Consider the following 23,323-nt stretch of genomic DNA (forward strand, 5'->3'; position numbering starts at 1 on the left):
ATAGACCTACAGTTAACGTAGTCAATCAATTTTTTATAAAGGGGCCAAGATAATTCAATGGGGGAAGGATAGATGGCCTTTTCAACAAATGGGACTAAAACAATTAAGTATCTGCATGCAACAAAATGAATCTCGACCATCACATCAAATGCAAGAATCAACTCAAAATATGTCATAGAAATTGTAAGAATTTATGCTATACAGCTTCTAGAAGAGAATGTAGAAGAAAATAATTTTTTTGTTGGTTTAGGTCAGTGTTTCTTAACCTGGGAAAGGCTCCCCTCCCCCCACCCCCGAAACATTTGGCAATGTCTGAAGACATTTTTGGTTGTCACAACTGTAGGGGTGATGCTACTAAGTTAGTGGGTAAAGGGCAGGAAAGCTACTAAATATTCTGCAATACACAGACAGCCTCCCCCTACAAAGAATTATCTGACCCAGAATAACAATTGTACTGGAATTAAGAAACCCTGAGCTAAGCAAAAGTTTCTTAGATAGGACACAAAAGTCAGAAACCATAAAAGAAAATGAAAAACTTCTGCTCTTTAAAAGACATCATTAAAAAGGCAAAGGCAAGGCACAAATGGGTGAAAGCATTTGCAAAACACGTATCAGATAAGGGACTTTTAAATTTTTTTTTTTTTTCCAACGTTTATTTATTTTTGGGACAGAGAGAGACAGAGCATGAACGGGGGAGGGGCAGAGAGAGAGGGAGACACAGAATCAGAAACAGGCTCCAGGCTCTGAGCCATCAGCCCAGAGCCTGACGCGGGGCCCGAACTCCCGGACCGCGAGATCGTGACCTGGCTGAAGTCGGACGCTTAACCGACTGCGCCACCCAGGCGCCCCAGATAAGGGACTTTTAGCCAGAATACATAAAGAGTTCAGACAACTCAAAGTAGGAAGGCAACCAACTATTTTAATGGAAAAAAGATTTGATTAGACACTTCACCAAAGAAGATACATAAACAGCCAAAACGCACACAATGAGATACTCGTATCTTGACATCATTAGTCATCAGAGAAACCCAAACTTAAATCACAATGAAATGCCACTCCATATCCACTAGAATGACTAAAAATAAAAAAATAAAATAGAAAAATTGACCACACCAATGTTAATGAGGATGTGGACAACTATAAGTCCCCTATAATGCTGGTGGGAATGAAAAATGGTCCAACTTTGGAAAACAGTCTGGCAGTTCCTTGTAAAATAAATATGCACTTACATTACACCCATGCCATCCCATTCCTACATGTTTGCCCAAGAGATATTTACCGAGAGATATTTATCGAGGGACATATAAGTGAATGTCCATGGCAACTCTGTTCACCATAGCCAAAAGCTGAAGAGAACCCAAATGCCAATTAGCTGGTAAATGGGTTAACCGTCTGTCGTATATCCACAGAATGGAATTTACTCAGCATACTACTGCTATTGTGATATATACACAATAATATGGATGAATCTCAAAATCATTATGCTGGCTGACGGAAGCCAGACACAAGAGAATGCATATTAGATGATTCCGTTTATAAGAAATCCTGGAAATTCGCAATTATGATGACAGAAAGCAGATCAGTAGTTGCCAGAGGCTGAGAGGAGGGGGAAGGGATTGACTTCAAAGGGTACAGGGAACTTTTAGGGTGATAGAAATGCTTTCTATCTCAATACATATATCGAGGTATAGATATATGTATATCTATATATATGGGGGCTATGCAACTATACATTTGTCAATCATATTTTACACTAGAAACTGGAGAATTTTATTGCGTGTAATTTGTGTCTAAATAAAACCTATTTTTTAAAAATACAGGCTTCTTTTTAGACACAAAGCCACCTCCAAGATTGGCCTTGTGGTCAGCAGTGTAGGAGGGGCCTCAGAGCACCAAGGTAGGACAAATGAAATCTTAGGAAGTTTAGCCAAAGGGGAAAGGCACTGAGCACTTTCATGAGCAAAATTTTTTAATTTGAAAGGAGTTCTAATATTATACATTTGAAAGGATTTACTATTTTTGTCCAGTATCATATATATGAGTTACAGTATTTGTCTGGTGGAGATTGCTACTAAAGATCTATAAAGGGGGCGCCTGGGTGGCTCAGTTGGTTAAGCATCTGACTTCGGCTCAGGTCATGATCTCATGGTTCATGAGTTTGAGTCCCGCTTTGGGTGAGCTTGAGCCCCAGGTGAGCCCCACTTCTCTCCCTCTCTCTCTTTCTGTCCCTTGCTCACTTGCGCCCTCTCTCTTTCAAAAAAAAAAAAATCTATAAAGGGATCACTGTCCAGAGAACAAATCATTTCAGGATCTCTGTTAGTGAGTGGAGATGATTGATATTTAGACCCTGACATGAAGTTCCGCTGATTAGACAGAGGCTGCATCCCTCATCTTTAGGGACCTACCTCCATCTGGACCTCCTGAGGCCCAGCACTGTAGGATCTTTGTAAGAATATTCGTTGGGGGCACCTGAGTGTTTCAGTCGGTTAAGCATCCGACTTCAGCTCAGGTCATGATCTTGCAGTTTGTGGGTCCGATCCCCACATCGGATTCTGCACTGCTGGTGTGGAGCCTGCTTGGGATTCTCTCTCTCTTTCTCCCTTTCTCTCTGCCCAATCCCCACTTGCACACTCTCTCTCTCTCAAAATAAATAACTTAAAAATTAAAAAAGAATATTCCTGGGATTTCGCTTAGCGCACCATACATACTCTCATACTAATGCCCCTTCGTCCTTTGTTTCTTGCCATTAAAAGCTCTTCGCTAGAAAAGGATCAGAGTTGTAGTTTATGACTAAGGATTGGGTTAAGATTATATTTAGGGTTCTGGTCATGGAAAACCTAACTCCTATTGCTCCTACAAGTGTATCTAACACATAGGAAGAGATTAGTATATGTTGTTCAAATAAATGGATGAATGAAAACTGGTTTAAACAGAAGGAATCTGTTAGTTGGCTTCCGGTGGCTCAAACATCAGCGAGAATGGGGAAGGGGGTGCTCTCTATCTCTCTGCCCTGACCTCTGTCTGCAGTGCCATTAGAAAACTTCCCACCACCCACCACCAGTCTGCCAAGAGCCTCCTTGTGCCTCCCTGCAGTGTTCCCTAAAAGGGGGGGTCTCCTGGTAGCACCCATGGAGAAGAGAGGCCGCTTCTCCTTCTCAGGAGTAACAGAAGAAATCTTGCTTTTCACTGGCTCTGATGTGCTTTAGGGCCAAACCTGGACAATGGCTGTGGATATATGGACTGGCTAAAACCAATCAGAACCTGTTCTTGGTGCTGGGGAGTGAGCAACTTCCTGCAAAGAGGGAGAATGGGTGTTTGAACTGTCACAAGGATGTCTAGATTAGAGCTCCCAAAAGGCTCCAGCTTAGACTGAGCAGGAAAAAGGTTGAGTTGTGTTTTTTTAGACCCAGATAAGGAGTAAAAAGCATAACACTTTGTGTCTTGCATTCCACTTTTCAGGACTTTCCCTGAGAACCCAAAATCACCTACCTAAAAACTGTTTTTCTTGGTGTTCTTTGCTCGGAGGAGTATAAGACCACATGTAAATATGCAGGGTTGGGGGAGGGGGAACAAATGTTTATGCACATATTGAATTACGGTAGTAAAAACACTGTCTTCATATGGATAAAAATATGGAAAAACTAAATATTATGAGATGTGCTAGGATACTTAATGATATACAAGAGATGGAAAACAATTTAAATGTTTCAACGCTGCTCTCCACAAATATCACAATGTTTGCATAATCATAAGAACAAATCAAACAGAGTTTGGATTAGGTTAGGAGCAAACGCTGGGGCTGGGATTCAGTGAGATGACATTTCCTTGGAGAAGTGATTTAACCTCTCTGAGCTTCAGTTTCCTCAGATGTAAAACAGAGATCATAGTAACAGCGCCACCTCATAAGGCTGTTGTGAGGCTTAAGCGAAAACTCCATTCATGTATTTTTTAAGTGTTTATTTATTTATTTTGAGAGAGATAGTGTGAGTGGGGGAGGGGTAAAAAGAGAGGGAGACAGAGAATCCCAAGCAGACTCCGTACCGTTAGTGCAGAGCCTGACATGGGGTTCGATCCCACGAACCATGAAATCATGACCTGAGCTGAAATCAAGAGCCATACGCTTAAACAACTGAGCCACCCAGGCGCCCCAAACTGCATATATTTAGTGGAAGTATTTAGGACACGGAGTTTGGTGCACAGCAACCTTTCGCTGTGCCCTGGTGGTTGGGAGGAAGACACGGTGACGGATGCTGCGTTAGGACCAGCCTGGCTATGACCGCGCATAACTAGCATCAGAGTTTTCAAACAGCTTTATTGAGGTATAACCGATGTACAAGAAACAGCACATGCTTAAATGATACAATCTGACAAGTTTTGACACATGTATACGCACTTGAAACTCTCGCCACCACCAAGACAATGCACATTATCTATCACCTCCGAAAGGTCTTCATCCCCTTGGTCATCCTCCTTGTCATCCCTCCGCCACCCTCCATCCCAGATAACCATGGGTCTGCTTTCTGTCAACACAGATTAGTTTGCATTTCCGAGAATTTCATAAAAATGGAATCACACGCATTATGTATGCTCTCTCTCTTTTCTGGCTTCTTTCATTCAACTGGCTTTGACATTTGTCCATGTTGCTGCATGCATTACTAGCTCATGCTTTTTCGTTGCTGAGTAGTGCCCCATTGTATAATTTGTTTCTTTAGTCACCTGTCAGTGAGTATGTAGATCGTTTCCAGTCTTCGGCTATTACAAATAGAGCTGTTATGGCCTTTTACCTACAAGTCTTTGGGTGAACATACTCTCTCCTCCATGTTGGGTAAATACCTACCAGTGGGACTGCTGGATTGTAATGTAAGTGTATATATCTTTACAAGAAACTTCCTGGCGGTCAATGTGGCATTCCAACTGTATGCTTTGCGGGTGGAGCCATGCCCGAGTCCATCCTCACCAGAGCTTGGAGCCAGGGGCAGGTCAGACCCCATGCAGACTTCGGTTCCCCAGGATGGGGGCAGATGGTCATTGGACTCAAGATGAGTCTGAGGGGAGCCTCATCTGAAGACGGACGAAGCATGAGCAAGAAAGTAGCCCCAGGTGCCTCCGCAGCCCATCTTCACAGGTAGCCATAGAAGGGAAGTGGTTCATGACATAAAGGAACTGGAGGCAGGAGTCCTCTGCTCTTTGCCTTGTAGCCTCTTCCTTCAGGACCAGGGCTCTGACACCCTGCCTGGCTCCTGGGAACTCTTTTCCGGGGCTGGACTTTGCCCTGATTCCTGCATGCAGGCTGGAGTCCTGCTGTGGACCTCCCAAGTCTCTAGACCCAGACCCAGCTGCATCTGCTGACCTTGAGCCTACCCCAGCCCAAAGGCCAAGAGTTCCTAGAGCTCCTGCCTGCCTCAGCCTGTCTTTGACCTCAAGCCCTGAAAACGCCCAGTCGCCCTGATGGGGCCAGCTCTGCAGCCTGTCTGCCCCACGCTGACCTCGGTTCTTATGCCCAGAGGTGCTCACACCTGCTGAGCCACCCACCTGTCCTGCCCTAGTTAGGCCTTGGCTTCTCCCACCTGGACTATGTCTCGTCCTCTCCTGGCTGCTCTGCCTGGCCTTTCCTGCTCCAGCCCATTCCCCCCAAACTAGCTGCCACACGTTGTCATTCTAAGACACAAATCTGACCATGTCCCTCCCCAGCTCACAATCCTCCAATGGCTCCCCATTGCCTATGGTGGAAAGTTCTAGTTCCTTAGCCCAGCATTCAAGGCCCTCCATGGACCACCCCTCTCACCTCTCCAGGCTCCACTCCCTCTGTCCCTTGAGACTTCCTTGTGCTCTAGCCATTGCAAACCATCTTTCACTGCCTTGATGCTTGCTGTTCCCACTGTATGCTACACTCTCTTTAAGTTCCTGTTCCTTCACCAAGAATCAGCCTTCCTTTGGTTCCTCCCTGGGTTTTTGGCACCCTGAGCAAAACTCCATGGTGGCAATAGTCACATTGTATTACCGTTGTCCCATTGTTGTTTGTTTACCCACTCAGCTGGCAATTCCACGAGAGGCTCTCATCTGCCTACGGCTTCATCCTGTGTCTGGCACGTGGCACCTATATGTTGAATGAATGAGGGAAGAAATGAATGAATGGCAGAGTGAGTGAGTGGGACAGTGACATCGTAGCACCCACACTGGTGACAGCTTGGGTGGGGTTGGAGCAGGCAAGGGATTGTGATGAACCAGAAGGACTGAATAAAGGCACGAAGACGCAAGGAGATGGCTCTGGCGGGGGGCAAGGAAGTTGTTGCAACAAGGTTCTCCCCCCATCTCTCTGCGTGGGTCCATCCTGTACCCAGGCTGCGTGCTCTGAAATCCTCAGAATCCCTGTCATTTCCTCGTGTTTGTTATTTCTGCTACCCCTGTGAGGAAATGCTCCTTGACCCTGCCCTTGAGAAGAGTTGCTCAGGACTTACCGAAGGCTGTTGGCTTCTTTGTGGGCTGGGGGGTGAGGTGGAGGCTGCACAGCTCACCCCTCCCCTGGGCACCAGGACCTGCCTGGCAGAGGCACCATGGGGACAGCCTGAGAGCTGGGCAGGCAAGGCCTGAGCCATCTGGGAGAGGAGGTGGGGCCTGTGGGAGAGAAGAATCAGGAAGCCACGGAGTCTGGAGGCTGGGCCACTGGGCGCTGCTGCTGTCTCTGTCTGAGCCCCCCGGGTGGGTTTCCTGTCCCAGTTCTCTTGTACTTAGCCACATTCCTGATGACGAAGCACACCATGCTCCGCCAGCTAAGGGAGCCGGGGCTGATGGAAAGTTCTGTAGGGGGAACGCAGAGTGTCTGCTTTACTCACCACTGTACCTCCGGGACCCAAAACCTTGCCTGGCACATGTGAGGGAGCTCAAGGACTGTGTCTGGTGAACGGACAGATGGATGGATGGACAGAGGGAAGGAAAGTTGTCCTGCTTGGGGCCAGGGGAGTAGCATCTCCGGGGTCTATCCCTGGTGGCAAATGTGGCCATCAGAATGTGGGACTCTCTTGGACAGGGGGAGGGGGTGAGGTGTCTAAGTCAGGGATTGCTTGTATTACCTCCCCACCTTCTCAAGATCTCTGCTCAGATCTTAGAGGTCTGGGATTGGTATTTCAGTGAGGCCTATCCCTGCTTAGAGATAGCCTCCTCTGCAGAGCAGGGGGTTCTCATACCTGGTTGGGCACCAGAATTTCCTAGGGAGCCTTAACCACAGTGATTCCTAGGTCCTACCTGACACCTACTACTCAGCATATTGCTGGGTGGAACCACAAGAATCTGTGTTTTTCTAAAGTATTCTGGGTGATTTTGCCACATGGACAACAGGCATAGGAACTAATGAAACGGCTCTGTGGTTCCCAGACACGCTCACGCTCTCTCACCGCTGAGCCCTTCCTCAAATTCATCTCTCTATCTGCCCCCTCCTCTACCTGGGGAACTTCTGTACATCCTTTCACGCCCAGAAAACGCCACTTCCCCAGGAAGCCTTCCACACCCTTCTCCTACCCAGCCAGGCAGAACTTTTATCTCCTTCCTGTGAATTTCACAACACCTGTCACTCTGCTCGGTAATTATCTAATAAAGACTGCGCCAGTTTGCACCAGCAGCCTTGGTAAATCCTTCCAAACATCCTTGGAGGTAAATGATGATCATGACGATGATGACAGTGGAAGCAAAGACTGATTAGGGGAAAAGCCTGCTTGAAGCCATTAAATCCTCACAACAGCCAGGTGAGGGGGGGTACTATTACTAGCAGGCCCATCATACAGATGAGGAAACTGAGACCCAGAGAGGCAAACGCCCTTGCCCTGGGTCACCCTGAAAGTGGCAGAGCCGGGATCTACCCCAGGCACTGCTCCAGATCGCGCCAGATTGCACAGTCTTACCCACCACACTTCAGCTCTTTTTTTTTTTTTTTTTTAATTTTTTTTTTTTCAACGTTTATTTATTTTTGGGACAGAGAGAGACAGAGCATGAATGGGGGAGGGGCAGAGAGAGAGGGAGACACAGAATCGGAAACAGGCTCCAGGCTCTGAGCCATCAGCCCAGAGCCCGACACGGGGCTCGAACTCCCGGACCGCGAGATCGTGACCTGGCTGAAGTCGGACGCTTAACCGACTGCGCCACCCAGGCGCCCCCAGCTCTTTTACAAATAAGGACTGAGGCTCAGGGAAATATTGCCCCCAAACTCACCACTTTTTTTTATATATATATATAATAATTTTTTTCCAAACTCCCCATTTCCATAAGTAGCACACACATTATTTACACCCAGGAGCCCTGATTCCCGAGCTCCACACTCCCACATGGCCCCTTTTTAAACATGTTGGTAAGGAATCCATAGGCCAAGCCCCATTCTAGGCTCCCTTTCTCATCCCATGACCCCCCCAGAGACCAGCCCTCTCCTCTTTCTGGCCTGGCCTGCCCTCTAAGCTCATTCCCATTCATCCTGCCCCACCTTGAGTTCCCAGGAAGGAACACCCAGCCCTGGCTGAGTCCACTTCAGCTGGCAGGCTGAAGTCCATTCATTGCTGGCAAGTTTTTCTCCATTACTTCCCCATACAGCAATCTGGACTGAGTAGGCTGAGTCTGTAGAGGAAACAAGCCTCCTCCTCTCCCTGGGCCTCAGTTTCTCCATCTGTAAGGCAAACAGTGGTTGCCTTCCAGGGCTGAGAAGAGGCTCTGGTGATCAGAGGACAAGATGCTTTGCAAATACTGGTGGTGGTCCAGCCCCGAGTACACTCCAGTGAGCATGCAACTCAGCACTGTTGCCCTGGCAGGTCACTGAACTTCCCTGTGCCCCAGCACCCCATCCAATGAATGGGATCACAAGAAGACCTTTGCACAGAATCACCATGGGAATTGAACGCAGAAAGGCAGTAGGTACATATAAAGGGCGCCTAACACAGGCATAATACCTCCCTAGGTAAATGGTAGCAGTTACTAAGTGAAGGGCCCTGCCTCCTTCTGAGGGAAGAGTGGAACAAAGTAGAATCATAGCTGTGAAGTCAAGCACCCTTTTGGAGAACTCCAGCAGTAAACTTGGCTCTCCGTGGTGGGTCCCCAGCCCAGCCATCCCGCCCACTGAGAATGCTCTACTGTCCAGCTGGGTGACAGCAGGGTTTTAAAATCACACTCATGTTTCCAGTTCTGCTATTTATTAGCTGCACGATTGGGGGCAAGTTATTTCCCTTCTCTGGGCCTCATTTTGCCACATCTGTAAAGTGGGCAGGACACTCCCAACCTTGGAGGATCCCGTGAAAGTTACAGGTATCAGGCAAGAGAAAGAACATAATCCTTAAAGCTCTATTACCCCCACATTCTAGATGAAGATTCTAGATGAAGAAACTGAGGCTCAGAAAGGCTCCACTGCTTGCTGGCTCAAGTCCAGGACACTTGCTACCACACAGGAAGGTGTCCCCCAGTTCATGAGTTTTTGAGGCCATGAGGAATGGCTCTGGCTGTTCAAGGCCAAGGACGCAGGGTCCCGCTTTATATGCCTCTCCTTACAACTCTCATTAGTCATAGCCAGCCAGGTCCAGACCTAACTATCAGGCCCTCCAGAGTGGGTCAGAGGGGAAAGAGCCAGACCCAAGATGGGTGTGGCAGCGTGGCAGGTGAGGCCATGTGCCCTGTGACTACCGGAAGACCCGCAGACACCAGACCGGAAAGCAGAGCACTTGTCCCGATCGACCGCACAGCGGGGACATAGTGACCTCATCTCCACTGTCAGGAGCTCAGCTGTCAGCACTGTGTTCCTTTTTACAGCCTGAGTCAGCGGACAGAAACACATTGCATCGCACTGGCTTTGTGTCCACTGATTTTAGACACAAAAGGGCCTAAAGGGCCACTTCTGAGTAAATGACAAGAACTCTCCTTAAGCCTCTGGGTGAGGCAACTTTTAATTTTCTCTCTTCTGAAGACGATGAGATACTATTTTTCACCGATCCAATGGACAAAGACAAAAAAGACAGACCACACCCAGTATTGGCAGAGGACTGTGAGAAGGGCAGGTCCCTTTACACTGGTAGAAGTGCAATGCATACCATGTTTTTGACGGGTGACTTGGCAACGCTTTAAAAATTCCTGTCCTTTGACCTCATAATCCCTCTCTTGAAAGGATTCATACCTAGTTCTTGGTACAAAGTTGGTCTTCATAGAGTTGTTTACAACTGCCCTCAAATGAAAGCCACCTAAACATTTATCAATGGGAGATTGGTTAAACCAATGATAGTCTATCAGTCAACCATTAAAAGTCAAGCTGGGAAGAATATTCACTTACTGAGAAAGTGCCCCTTATAGATTAGACAACAAAGCAAATTATATTCAGAACAATTTGCATTGATACGAGCAGGCTTGATACGTTTTCCCACATTGGGGTTTGCCCACTTGGAATACTCCCTGTTAGCCCCAGACACAAGGATGTAAGGAAGCCCAGGCTACTGGAGACAGAGGAGAGTGTGACACCACGTGCAGAGACCGGCCCGCACCAAGTATCCCGCTGAATGAACCTGCATGAGGAAATTCAGCTGCACCACAGGGAGCAGAATTGCTGAATCCACAAAATCAGGAGAAATCATATATCATTGCCGTCTAAAGCCACTCAGCTTGGAGTGGCTTAGATAGTGGAAGCACCCCAGTGTTTTCATTTCCTAGATTTTTGAAATGTATGTAGACCCGTAGAACAGAGCACCTGTGACCGAGCACCCAGCTCCCGTGTGTGCCACCTGACAGAAGAGCCTTGGCTGAGCCCAGTTATTGAGTATCTACCACTGGCCCATCACTGCATGGCTTTCGCAAACACCATCACGTACGAGATGGTTAGTAAATATTTATGGAATAAGTGAATAAATGTCTTAGCACACACTGCAGCCCTGTGAAGTAAGAGCACCTTCATTATGACTCAACTGATATTCATTCTTTAGGGAAAAAAATCAGAAAAATGCAGATATTACAAAAGAAGAAAATAAAAATTACCCCTAAGTCTACTACTCGTCATTTCAATTAATATTTAGCCTACATTTGTGTATAGAAATTCATTTACATTACATATGATGTTTACTTTTAAAAATGGCATAAACATGCTTGTTCTGTAACCTGTTTTGTTCATCCAAAAAAACCCTCTTGACTTTCTTTCCATGTCAATGACGGTATATGTCCATTAAACAGCATTTTTAAAAAAAATTTTTTTTAACGTATATTTATTTTTTTGAGAGAGAGAGCGAGACAGAGCATGAACAGGGGAGGGGCCAGAGAGAGAGGGAGACACAGAATCTGAAACGGGCTCCAGGCTCTGAGCGGTCAGCACAGAGCCCGACGCGGGGCTCGAACCCACGGACCGTGAGATCGTGACCTGAGCCGAAGTCGGACGCTTAACCGACTGAGGCACCCAGGCGCCCCTAAACAACATTTTTAATGGGTGCACATATTTGCCTGGGTGCCTCTATCAGGAATCACACATCTTCCTCCGCCCCACCCCCACACAGAGGTGAGCCCTGCCAGCCTGGTATGTGCTCTATGACCCCATCACCTGACTATAGCCAATCGGACCCAAGATAAACATCTCACCCAAACTGGGCTGATATGCTTCTCTTGTCTACAAACTTAGAATCAGGACCAGGAGACAGTCAAATCAGCCTGAGGGTCGTTGAAATGGTCCCACGCATATTCTGGCATAATCTGCCTTGTGGAGACATGCCTGTCTGGGCAGAGAAAGAATAAAGCAGGGATGAGTGACACAGACCATCCCTGTGGCAGCCTCCTCGCTGATGGCACAGCTTTGTCAGCATCCAACTGCCTTTCTGCCCCTGGTTTGTGAGGCACCTCTGTATCCTTTAATAAATTCTCCTTTGTTGGCTGAAGTTGGCTTAAATATATTGATACTTGCACCCAAAAAATCCTAACAATGATTACTCTAAGGGTATAAGAAAGATGGGGCTCTCAGGCACAGAGGACCTCCCAGGCCTCTGGGAACCAGTGAAGAAAAGAAGAACAAGCCAAGATAGAAGAATATCGCCCCAGCACCTGCTATAAGCAAGGCTCTACCAGCCACCTTCCAATACCAGGTACACAGGATGGAATGCAAGCTGCCTGAGGGCAGGGCTCCACAGCTGAGCAGTCAAGGCCCTCTCTTTATGCCATGGCCTGCACCTTCCAGCCTCAGCAGCAAACATCTATTGGGCACCTGCCATCTGCAGGTCACAGCGTTCAGGGCATAGATGCCCACAGATGCGTGGAGTTCTGTGCACGACTCTGGACAAGTCATTTCTACCTCTCTGGGCCTCAGTCTTCTCATCTGTACATAGGTTGACATGTGCAACCTGAACATCTTTCCAGCTCTCATACCCCTAAATCTAAGCCAGGGTCCCGGTCCCAGTGCTCCAGGAAGAAGGTACATATAACAAGCCCTAGCAGTGGCATCGCACCCTCCGAACACCTTCACTCATGGTCTCCTGGAATCCTGCTAACAGCCCCACAAGTCAGGGCTCATTAGGCCAATTTTAGGGTTGTGGAAACGGGAGACTCAGAGAGAGAGAGAGATGAAGCAACCTGCCTGAGGGCACACAGCTGTTGAATGGAAGAACTGGAGCCAAGTGCTCCCCTGGGAGAAGGAACAAATTACCCGAACTTTTATTATCATAATTTTAAAGATGAGAAAAATTTATATGAGGTACCCAGACCAGTCAGATTCATAGAGACCCAAAGTAATATGGTGGTTGCCAGGGGCTGGGGGTAAGGTGATGGGGGTGACTGTTCAATGGGTAAGGAGTTTCACTTCGGGAGGATGAAAAAGTTCTAGGGATGGATGGTGGTGATGGTTGCACAACAGTGTGAATGCACTTAATGCCACCGGACTGTACCCTTAAAAGTGGCTAAAATGGTAAATTTCATGTTGTGTATATTTTACCACAATTTTTTTTTTTTTAATGAGAAAAATGAGGTCTAGCAAGACCAACAGAATGTGTGTAGAGCAGTTTATGAGAGTTCTAGGAACAGACTAGGTTCAGTTCTCAGATCTGCCACTTGTTTACTTGCTTGACCTGGGGCACATTACTCGAGAAATGCGCCTTGGTTAACTTCTTTGTGAAATGGAGTGGGTCTGGGATTGGTTGTAAGAATTAAAGAAGATAATTCCATGCTGAGCACTTAGCCATGCGCCTGGCACACAGCAAATTGTCCATACACATGACTTCTTTTTTTTTTAAGTTTATTTATTTTGAGAGAAAGATAGAAAGCAAGTGGGGGGAGGGTCAGAGAGAGAGAGAGAGAGAGAGAGAGAGAGAGAGAATCCCAAGCAGGCTCTACACTGTCAGCACAGAGCCGGATGCAGGGGTCGAATCCACAAACCGTGAGATCATGACCTGAGCCGAAATCAAGAGTTGGACCCTTAACTGACTGAGCCACCCAGGCGCCCCACACATGACTTTTTCTTATGACAAGGCCTCTCAACCCAGAGTCAGGAGGGCCTTGGAGGGTACCTGTTACAAGCTCCTCGTTACAAAATGGAAGAGACTGAGGCTTAGAAAGGGACAGTGACTGGCCTGAAGTCACCCAGCAGACCCGTAACACAGCTCAGCATGGCGGAACCACCAACCCTCTCTGAGTCCTCTGTCTCCAGCCAGCCCACAACACTTTTCCTTTTTTTAGAACTAAACTTCCATGGATTTGGGGCATTCATTTCAAGCCTTATGGAGGAAGGGAGGGTTTCTCTGGGCGCCCAACTGGTTTTCACTCTCCCCCTTCTAAAGCATGAGTCAGCTCTGGTATAAACGGTGTGAGTCAGCCAGCAACTCCTGATGAATGTGCGTGTGACTGCCAGGTGGCACCCAGGTGGGGGCTGGGGGAGGGGGGTGAGCACAGCGTGACACCTGCTGGGTCGAGGCTGCTTGCTTGGGGAATGAGCTGTCTGGATCCCAATCGCCACAAGGTGGTATTCGGCCATTAAGAAGCCCAGGTTTCATACCTTCAATTTGCTACCAGATCCCGCCTCTGGTGTGGCGTCTGACTCCTGCGCGTCTCGGTCTCCTCAACCGCACTGTGGAAATCTGAATAAATCTAGTCTTGCCCTCAGCACAAGGTGTGAGGAGGACGCAAGGAATGATGCGTGAGAAGGTATCTTACACACTTAAAAAAAAGTTGCATCAGCATAAAGGGCAATGTTATTTTTCAGGAGAAACAAGTCTCTAAGAACAAGAGACCCCGGTCGGGCTGTTTGTTTTTCCCATCAGTCCTTGGGCTTCTCAGGGTCGCTGAGACGCTCCAGTCTTCTTGCTGGTCCTACCTTAGGGTGCCAGATTAATTCCTCAGACGCAACCTTAACAGAGAGTCTACTGGGCACGAGGCCCAGGGACAAGCTGATGAACCCTCCTCAGTGGCCCCCATAGGGTCAAGACTGTTCTGAGCTCCATTTTACAGAGACAAAACTGAGGCTCACAGAGAGAACACAACATGTCAAAGATGGTACCACTGGCCGCATGGAGCTGAGCCCTAAGGCCAACTTCAGGACTGTTCCAGTACTCTCCCTGTCTGTGGGCTTGAGGAGGAAAGCCCTCATGGCTGCATCAGGTCCCCTCCTTCTAACTCCAGAGACCCCCAGAAAACAACACGTGGAAATCCAAAGAGGTAGATTCCTGCCACCTTGACGTAAATCCGGCTTTGAGGATGTAAAACACAGTTATCATTTTTCAACTACTTATTATATGCCAGTCACCCGACAATCATTTTCTCACTTCCTATTCTCAATCGGTCTTTGAGGTACGTACTAATATTCCTCTCATATCGAGACTCAGAAAGCCTAAGTAATATGCCCAAAGACACACAGCTAGCAGATCTGTCTCCAATACCTGTGCTCTCCATACCACATATCACTGACAGACTCCTCACTCATTCATTCATTCTTTGCTTCATTTATTTATTAAACATTTACAGCCTCTTCCTTGTGCTAAGCAACTAGCTGGACAGAGAGAAGACAGAAGCCTGAGCCCCTGCCCCAAAGAGGTCATTACCTGGGGAAAGACAAGGCTCAAATCATTGTAATCTAATTGATAAGAGCCAGACCCAGGTACATGCTTGCGCTGGTGTTGGGCCAAGTACCTGAACAAGTGCTGCTTGTCAGAGTTTTTATTTTTTTCACCAAGGTGCTAGAACTCACACTTACTACCTGATCTCGGTCAAATTACTTCACTTCCTTGAATCTCGGTTGTCTCTTTTACAAATGGGAGAGGGGCACCTGGGTGTCTCAGTCGGTTAAGCCTCTGACTTCGGCTCAGGTCACGATCTCCCGGTTCATGAGTTCGAGCCCTGTGTTGGGCTCTGTGCTGACAGCTCAGAGCCTGGAGCCTGCTTTGGATTCTGTGTCTCCCTCTCTCTCTGCCCCTCTCCTGCTCTGTCTCAAAAATGAACATGAAAAAAAATTTTAAAAAGAAAATGGGAGAGAAAAATATTTATCTCATCAAGGTCTTGTGGGAATTAAGTTAACTGGAATAATATTGTATCCATTCTTTCAACAACTATGTACTGAGTCCCAGCATGTGCCAGGTACTGTTCTTGGTGCTACAGATGCTAGGGCAAGTGGACTTACTTCCTTAAGTAAAACAAGGAAAAAAATTAATCGAAGCATGATGTACATACAGAAAAGTGCAAAAATTGAAAGTGTATACAGCTCGGTTAATTTCTACAAACTGGACACACCCTGTAACTAACACCCTGATTACAAAACATTCCCAGCCGGGTCAGGGCTAGGATATAGCAAGTGAGGCGCTCACCTCCACAGTAAAATTTAAGGCGGGGTGGGGGGAGGGGTCAAAAAGTTCAGTCACCAAGATAAACAATGTTTCAATGTGGTATTTTTCAAAAACTCAAAGTTAATGCAAAAAAATCCATGATGACAAAATATCTAAATTTTATATGAAGACGGGATTAGTAATGGTACCGTGTTGAGTCATATGAAAGCTCAGTGCAAAAGGAAAATGTCAGTAATGTTGATCCTGCCTTATACCAACCAGTCCCAGCGCTCATATCAGCTCCCCTCATAGTCACTGCCTTCCCTCCAAGGGTAACTATTATCCAGACTTCTAATCCCTCAGGTAAGTTTTGCCTGTTTTTGAATTTTGTACACATGAAATCACACTCTTTTGCATATGGCTTCTTTCACTCCACATTATGTCTGCGAGATGTAGCCATGTGTGGCATGCCTGGGAAAGATGTTTAAACAAGGGAAGGATGCAGTGGCTGGGCGTTTTAGAGAGACCACTATGGTGGCAAGTGGGAGCATGGATACACGGGGGTTCTATACTGTGCTGGCTCAGGGCCAGCGGGGACAAAGAGGAGGGGGTGGAGTCCAGTGATATTTTGGAAGGGCAGGGTTCTTAGGACAGGATATTAGGAATGAGAGAGAAAGAGGAGTCAAGGAAGATGCTAGGTCTCTGGCTTAGGCAATCTGGTGGATAGAGGAGCCATCTCTGAGGTGGGGACCGTGGGGGTGGGTGGCGGGGGAAGATGGATTTAGAGTTAAACAAAGTGAGTGCCAGGTAGGTACCTGTAGGACATTTAAAGGGCTCTCATGGAGGCAGCTGTACAGACAAGCCTGGCGCTCGGGAGAGAATGGAGAAGGAATATATTCCCTCTTTGTCCTCCAGCATTAGCGAGCAGGTGGTTGCCCCGATGAGAACGCTTGCAGAGATCCGGGGAAGGGTGCACGAAAGGATAAAGAAGGCAAACTGAAAAGTTCTCGGACAGTGGGTGGTTTGAACAGGTGTGCAAATTAGAATGAAAATATTAAACAGAAAACTGTCCTGCTTGGCCCATCAGGCCTTCCTGGAGTCCAACACCGTGTTTACCTGCAGCCTGGGAGGATTTGAGTTGCAAAACATACTCAGGATTAGGGGCGCCCCGGTCCCAGCCAGGGCCAGCCCCCCTTGCATCAGCGGAGGCTTACTCAGCAACGGTTTTTCGCCTTTTCTCCGGGACGCTTGCCTTTAAAGGCAAAAGGAAAAAAAAAAAAAAAAAAAAAAACCCCTCTTCCCGGGCCTCCTTACTCACTCGAGGCTAGGGAGCCGCTAGGACCGCCCTGCACAGCTCCGCCCGAGCCCACGTGCGTGCTCTCAGGCACGCACCCCGGCGCCAGCAGCCGCTGGGCCACCTGGCACCGCCCCTTCAGTCCCAGAGAGCCCTTCCTCCGACTGGCTAGGGCTGGAACTGCTTGGAATCAGACCCAGAAAAAGTCGAGTTCCTTCCAGAGCTAAAGGCAGCCTCCAGGGAACAAAGCTGCCAGTGTGAGCACAGCTTGGGGTTGAGGGGGAGTGGAGGGGGCCCTAAGTCCCTCCAAGCTGAGCACCAGGACTCCACAGCCTCCTTTCCAGCCTTCTTTAAAGCCTTGGGGTAGGGGAGGCTTGAGGGGAAGCTGAGATTTCCTTCGGTCCTTCCCCTGCTCAAAAACCCTCCATGGCTCCCCAACGCTCACTGAATAAAGTCTTAACTCCTATACCCTGGCATTTGAGGGGCTTTATGACCCCAGCTCTTCCATAGCTCCAGTTCTCCCTAACTTGATCTCCTCTCTTTCCCAAGTCCCTACGTGGCAGCCACAGGGGCTGCCTAGGAGGGGTCTGTGGTTTAGGCTGCACCTTCATGACCCCTTCCGGGCATTTGCTCATGCTCTCTCTTCCCTCACATCCCAAACTTCCAGGCTCAGATGCCATTTAGGCTTTTTCTCTGGTGTTACCTCTCTGGTTGGAGTTAAATCCTGTTTTCCAGGACTCAGCCACCCCCCAAAATAAACTAGCCCACCTGAGAATCTAACCTCTGATCCAGTTAATAGCTTCTCATGAATTTACCTCTAAAAGGCAGCCTCTAGGGGGGGTCATAAAACTTTTACAGAGAGAGAACATCCAGAAATGGAATTTAAGCAGATAATGGGGGGGTCTCTTCGGGCAGGTATGATGAAGTGGGGTGAAGGTAAAGCTGTTTTTCTGGCCTCTGCTTTGTCTTCTAATGCTACCCTGACCACGGGAAGGGGATTTGATTTGACATTATTAATTAGTACTGTTTATTTGGGTAAACTTTTACACATATCCATTTTTCCTCAGGCCGATCCAGGAGGAAATTGTTATACCTATTTTACAGACATGAGTCTTGAGGCTCAGAGAGAAGGGATTTGCTCAGTGATGTTTGGCAAATAAATTGCAGAACTGGGACTCAGGAGTCTGAATCCAGGGGTCCACCATCAGTCTCTGAGTATGGTCTAGAGATTCTTTCTTCCTTTTAGCAATTACTCTCTCTCTACCTGCTGTCTTTGCACATGTTCTTCCCTCTTGCAAGAATGGCCTTCCCTATGATCCACCTGGTGAACTCATGTTCAGCCTTCTAAACCCTGCTCAGCATGCCCCCTCCCTTCCCTGAAGCTCTCTACTCCCTCTCCTTCTTCTGGGGTACAAGTTCTGCTCCTATGTACATTCTTATCCCTGTACACTCAACTTGGTATTATTGCTGTCCATTTCTCCTCTTCCATCCTTTCCAGTTTAGGGGCTCCATAAAGCTAGCAACAGACACATATGCGTCTATCCCTGGGGAAGTGACCAACACAGGGCTGGTCTAGAGAAGGAAAGGAAGCCTGATGGTGAGTGTGACCCATGGGCTGAGTGAGACATACTCACAGCTGGGAAGAGGCATGAACAATAGACTGAATGTGCTTGGAAACAAGGAGCTATGGAGAATTTGAGCAGGGAAGTGGCAAAACCAAAAAGGTACTTAAGGAAATACTAGAAGCGTTGGCAGGAAACAGGCAGACTAGCTACTCATATGATCGTTCATTATCACCTGCCTTCACTCCTTCACCATGTGTCTCCACCACAGAAGCCGTCCTCAGGGTGCTCCATCTAGGGGAGGATAGGAAGGACCAGCAGCACACTAAGAAACACCAAAGGTATGGGGTGCCTGGGTGGCTCAGTCAGTTGAGCGACCTACTCCTGATTTTGGCTCGGGTCATGGTCTCATGATTCATGAGTTTGAGCCCCATGAACTCTCTCCCTCTCTCTCAAAATAAATAAACTTAAAGAAAGAAAGAAGGAAAGAAGGAGGAAGAAAAAAGAGAGAAAGAAAGAAAGAAAGAAAGAAAGAAAGAAAGAAAGAAAGAAAAAAGACGGGCCCAAGGGTAAAGAAGATAAAGATTCTCTCTTGGGGGACTCTGGGACACTTTTCAGAAGCCCCATTCCAGAGGTACTTTGTGCAGTCTGAAGCATTCTGGCACACTGAGGGGGGAAGTGGAGGGAATCGGGCAGAGGGAACAACCCGAGCAAGAGTAGAGATGTAGAAAATGCCGGTGTGGAGGTGAAGCAGAGCTGGTAAACTAAGCAGGCTGGGCCTTGCTCCCTCTCCGGCAGCATCAGTCACACAGGGCATGACAGTGAAGGTCAGGAATGGAGGTGAGACCAGAGGAGCAGAGGCCCTGCAGACAGCAGGGAGGGAAGGAGGATGGGGTGGTACAGAAATTGAAATCAACAGGACTTGGTGGCTGCTGGTACCTGAAGAAGAGGTACCCCCAAGCTTTCCAGGCTGAGCAGCTGGTTGACCACAGAAATACAAGCCGCCGGCAGGTGTGTGTCCAGAAGGGGCCTGCTCCCCCTTCCAGAGCTCCGGGCCCAGCCAGGGTGCCCCCTCTGCAGCAGTGGACACACAGCCCAGACAAACGAGTCCAGGAGTCATGTGGTCAGCTCAGCCTGCTCCTTTCCAGCTGAAAGTAACCTCTCTCTGTCCCTCTCCACAGGAAAAGGGACGCTCTGCCTAACCTCGGGACTTTGGACTGGGGGTCTTTGCCTTCACTGTGTCTCAAGTAAGACACAGTTTAGAAGAGGAAAGAAGGTGAAGTAATACCACTACCCCTAAGGAGGACTTGCTGTGTGTCAGCAAGCGCTGAGTACTTCATGAACTTATCTGGAAATTATAACTCTCACGACAGCACATGAGGTTGAAGGTGGTATTAATTCCGTTTTACCCGTAAGGAAACCGAGGCTCAAAGGCCAGCACGTTGCCTGGGATCATGCTAGGGCTGGTATACAATAGAGCTGGCTTAAACCCAAGGCCTCCTGTGCTCTTAGCGTTCGTATTTTTCACACTTACCTGTTGCCATAGACTCACATGTCCTGTCAGGAGTAGAGAAGACTTCACAAAGGAATGATGCGAAAGCCCAGAGAAGAGGTGGGTATGGATTTTCAGGCAGAGGGCCCAGCCCGTGCTAAAGCAAGGCTTGGCTGGCAAACAGGAATGTTGGGGGTGGACGGGGGTTAGGAGAAAATCTCGGAGCGAGACCTCCTGTAGTTAGTCTAACAAATACTTAAATAGCACTTAGCACGAAACAGACACTGTTCTAAACACTTTATAAATATTAACTCACTTAATCTTAACAAACCTATGAGGTGGCACTATTATTATCCTTAGTTTACGGAAGTTATCTGGCGGCGGAGTAAGGACTCCACAGAGTCCTCGCTCTTAAGAGCTACCCTACGCCGCTCCCAATTTGCCGTACAGCCGGGTACCAGCTCCACCATTTTGCTAGAAGTCCCTAAGGCTCAGAGAGGTGTGCACACTTATTTAGCGTCACACAGCGAGGGCGCTTCCTGGGACCCAGGGCACGGGCAGCGGGAGAGATCCGCCGCCAAAGCGAGGTGCGGACAGGGCGCCTTCCAGCCCTCATCCCCCGACCCCTCCCCCACCCTTGGCCCCCTCCCCGCGAGCCCCGCCCCGGACGTGTCCCAGGCCCCGCCCCCAGGCTCTGCCCACACACCCCCCACACACCGGCAGCGCCAGCCAATGGCTGGGGTCCTATAAACTCTACCGTCCGCGCGCTCGAGGCAAGAAGCTAGAGGTAGCCCCGGCTAGCGCGGAGATCGTGGGCCGAGGGTCTTGGGAACGAGCTCGCCAGGGAGCAGGAGGCCAAACGACCGGAATCACAGTCGGAGTCTCGGAACCGGAGCAGAAGCCTGAACCGGAGAGCGCCGCCCGTCCGCCCGTCACCGCCCGCGCACCCAGCGCTGCCAGAGCCTCCGGCGCAGCGCGGCCATGGAGCCTAGCAGCAAGGTGAGTCGCGCGCTCGCGGCGCGGGCCCTCCCCGCCCGGAACAAAGGCGCAGACCCCTCCGACCCTCCGTCTGCCCGAACCTCCCCCGCCGCCCCTCCGCGCTGTGCGCCCGAGGAGGGCGGCGCGCCTCTCTGAGCCTTCCTCGGCGCTGGCCTGCAGCGCCGCGCTCTGCCGGGGCAGGGGACGCGGGTGCGGATGGGTTCGGGATGTGGCGGGCGCTAGGGCGCCGCGTGCGTAGTTGGCGCCCGCATTGAGTATCTGGCTTCCTTCCGGGGGCGCCGCGCCGTCCACGCGGCCCGGCGGGGCCAAGGCACCCAGGGCCCTGGCGCGGCACGTCGCTCACGATCTCCCCGGCGGAGGCCCCGCGCCGACTCCTCCCGAGGCGGGGGAGGGGGCTCGAGCGCGGCGCCCATTGGCTGAGCGAGCCGAGCCCCCGGCCCGGCCCCGGCCCCGGCGCGCGGAGGCGGCGGGACCCGCCCCCACTCGGCAAGCTCCGAGCCGGTGCTCCCCTTTCCCGGGGGGCCACACTCCGCGCGGCCTGCTGCTTGGCGCTAGACACGGCCTCGCGCGGTCCCGGAGCCAGTCCTCCGAGGTTCCGAGGCGGAGGGCACTTTTCTCAGGCCGGGGCTTCAACTCCAGGATGCCAGGCTCCAGGGCGGAGAAGGAAAGCCGGCCTCCGAGGCCCTTCTTTCCGCGTAGTGCAGGCCCCAAAGCTTTGCCAAGTACCGGGGAAAGGAGCTCCAAGGTGGCACGTTTCCCTGCTCGGGCGGGGCTGGCGAGGGCCGGGTCGAGACAGCACCCGGGAGAGTGCGAGCCCCTGGGGACCGGCCCGGGAAGGGGTCCCTAGCCGCCACGGAGAGAGAGGAGCGCACGCCAGGAGTCCGGCGGGCACTCCGTACTCTGAAAAGATGTGGTCTCTTCCTCGGGGGGCGAACAACTGCCTAGATAAGATCTCTTTTTTCGTCTGTAAAGAGGCTTGTCCTGCAGGGGATCTTTGTGACTTTCCCAGAACGGTTCCTTTTCAACAAATATTTGTTGATCTCCTCCTGTGTGCAGAGCATTGTTTCTTCCCTCCCTTCCCCCTTGTATAGGGTATTTTCAAGTGACTTTTTAATTTGAAAAGCTCCCTCTTGAATTTTCCCAGCTTCTTGGCAGGGGGAGGCACGAGGGTGTCTCCCCCCCCCCCACACCCCCCCACACCCCTTTTTTTAAAAAGTCTGGAAGGCGGGGAGAGGACTGAACTCTACACTGCCCTTCCTATGGGCTGTGGAGGTGTGAGCGGGACCCAGCGGGTCTTGCCTGGGCAGAGTGGCGCCTGACTGACGCTGGGCTGTCCTCTCAAGGGGTACAGACGATCTCCTTCATACCTGTTGAATCCAGACAGCTTGTTTCACCCCACCCTGGCCCTTGGGCTTGAGTTGAGACCCTGAGTCGGGAACCCCACATTCATGGGTGAGCCATTATGCTCGGATATGAATATAACAAAATAAAAATACAACAAGAAGTGAGTTTTAGCTGGTGGTGAGGGCTTGAGACCTTCAAGTCCAGATACTTGCTGTTTTAGCTCAGGGCTCTGATAGGCCACTTAACCCCTCTGGGCCTCAGTTTGTCTTCTGTAAAAGAGAATGGCTTTTTTTTTTTTTTTTTATAACTTCCTCAACAGTAAGAACTGTCCTGTTCAGCAGGACCTGGGTGTTTATTTGTGGAGTGGATAAATGAACATTCTGAGCAGAGACAGAAAAGTGCAGGAGAAAATCAATAGCCACTTACAGTTTACTAGGCTCTTGGCTAAAATACCATGGTGTCACTGACCCTCCATATAGCCCTGCTGGTTCACAGGTCTGGAGTTCAGAGAAGGGAGGTAATTTTCCTGAAGTCACACAGTTAGTAAATGGCGGGGCTGGATCTAAAACCAGGCTGGTCAGAAAGGGCTTTCAGTCTCCACTGCTCCCTTTCACCACAGCCTTTCTTGAATTTTGGGCTGAAGGGAGTTTGCCTAAACTCTCAAAGGCTGCCTTGTATGAGCTGGTTCTCAATGCTGTAGCTGGTAGGTGTTTTTCATGCAATACACTCCAAACTTGACTGTCTGCCCATCAGTAAATAATTTTGGAGCACCTCCTCGGTGGTTTATTTAAAAATTCCTGTATATAGCCCTGTTACAATAGTAGACTATATGACTACATAAGATAGAAATTTAAAAAGACGCAGGTGACAATTATGGTAAAAAACCACACTTTTTTCCCCC

General features: G+C 49.3%; 1 protein-coding gene and 1 long non-coding RNA gene across 2 annotated transcripts in view; one reads left to right on the forward strand and one right to left on the reverse strand.

Annotated features, from left to right (window-relative positions):
* Positions 1 to 4,315: 4,315 nt before the first annotated feature.
* On the reverse strand, positions 4,316 to 20,700 carry LOC125173842 (uncharacterized). The gene is made up of 3 exons (XR_007155165.1): positions 20,122 to 20,700; positions 6,459 to 6,615; positions 4,316 to 6,097 (listed from the first exon to the last, which is right to left on the reverse strand). It is a non-coding gene; the product is annotated as an uncharacterized LOC125173842 (long non-coding RNA).
* Positions 20,701 to 20,793: 93 nt separating this feature from the next.
* Positions 20,794 to 23,323, forward strand: part of SLC2A1 (solute carrier family 2 member 1) — a 29,227-nt gene continuing 26,697 nt past the window's right edge. Inside the window, exon 1 of the mRNA XM_047872914.1 lies at positions 20,794 to 21,078. Coding sequence (XP_047728870.1) covers positions 21,061 to 21,078 — 18 coding nt within the window. The 5' untranslated portion in view covers positions 20,794 to 21,060. The remainder of the gene's footprint in view (positions 21,079 to 23,323) is intronic.

The sequence above is a fragment of the Prionailurus viverrinus genome, chromosome C1, assembly GCF_022837055.1.
Source record: "Prionailurus viverrinus isolate Anna chromosome C1, UM_Priviv_1.0, whole genome shotgun sequence".
NCBI classification, from domain to species: Eukaryota; Metazoa; Chordata; class Mammalia; order Carnivora; family Felidae; genus Prionailurus; species Prionailurus viverrinus.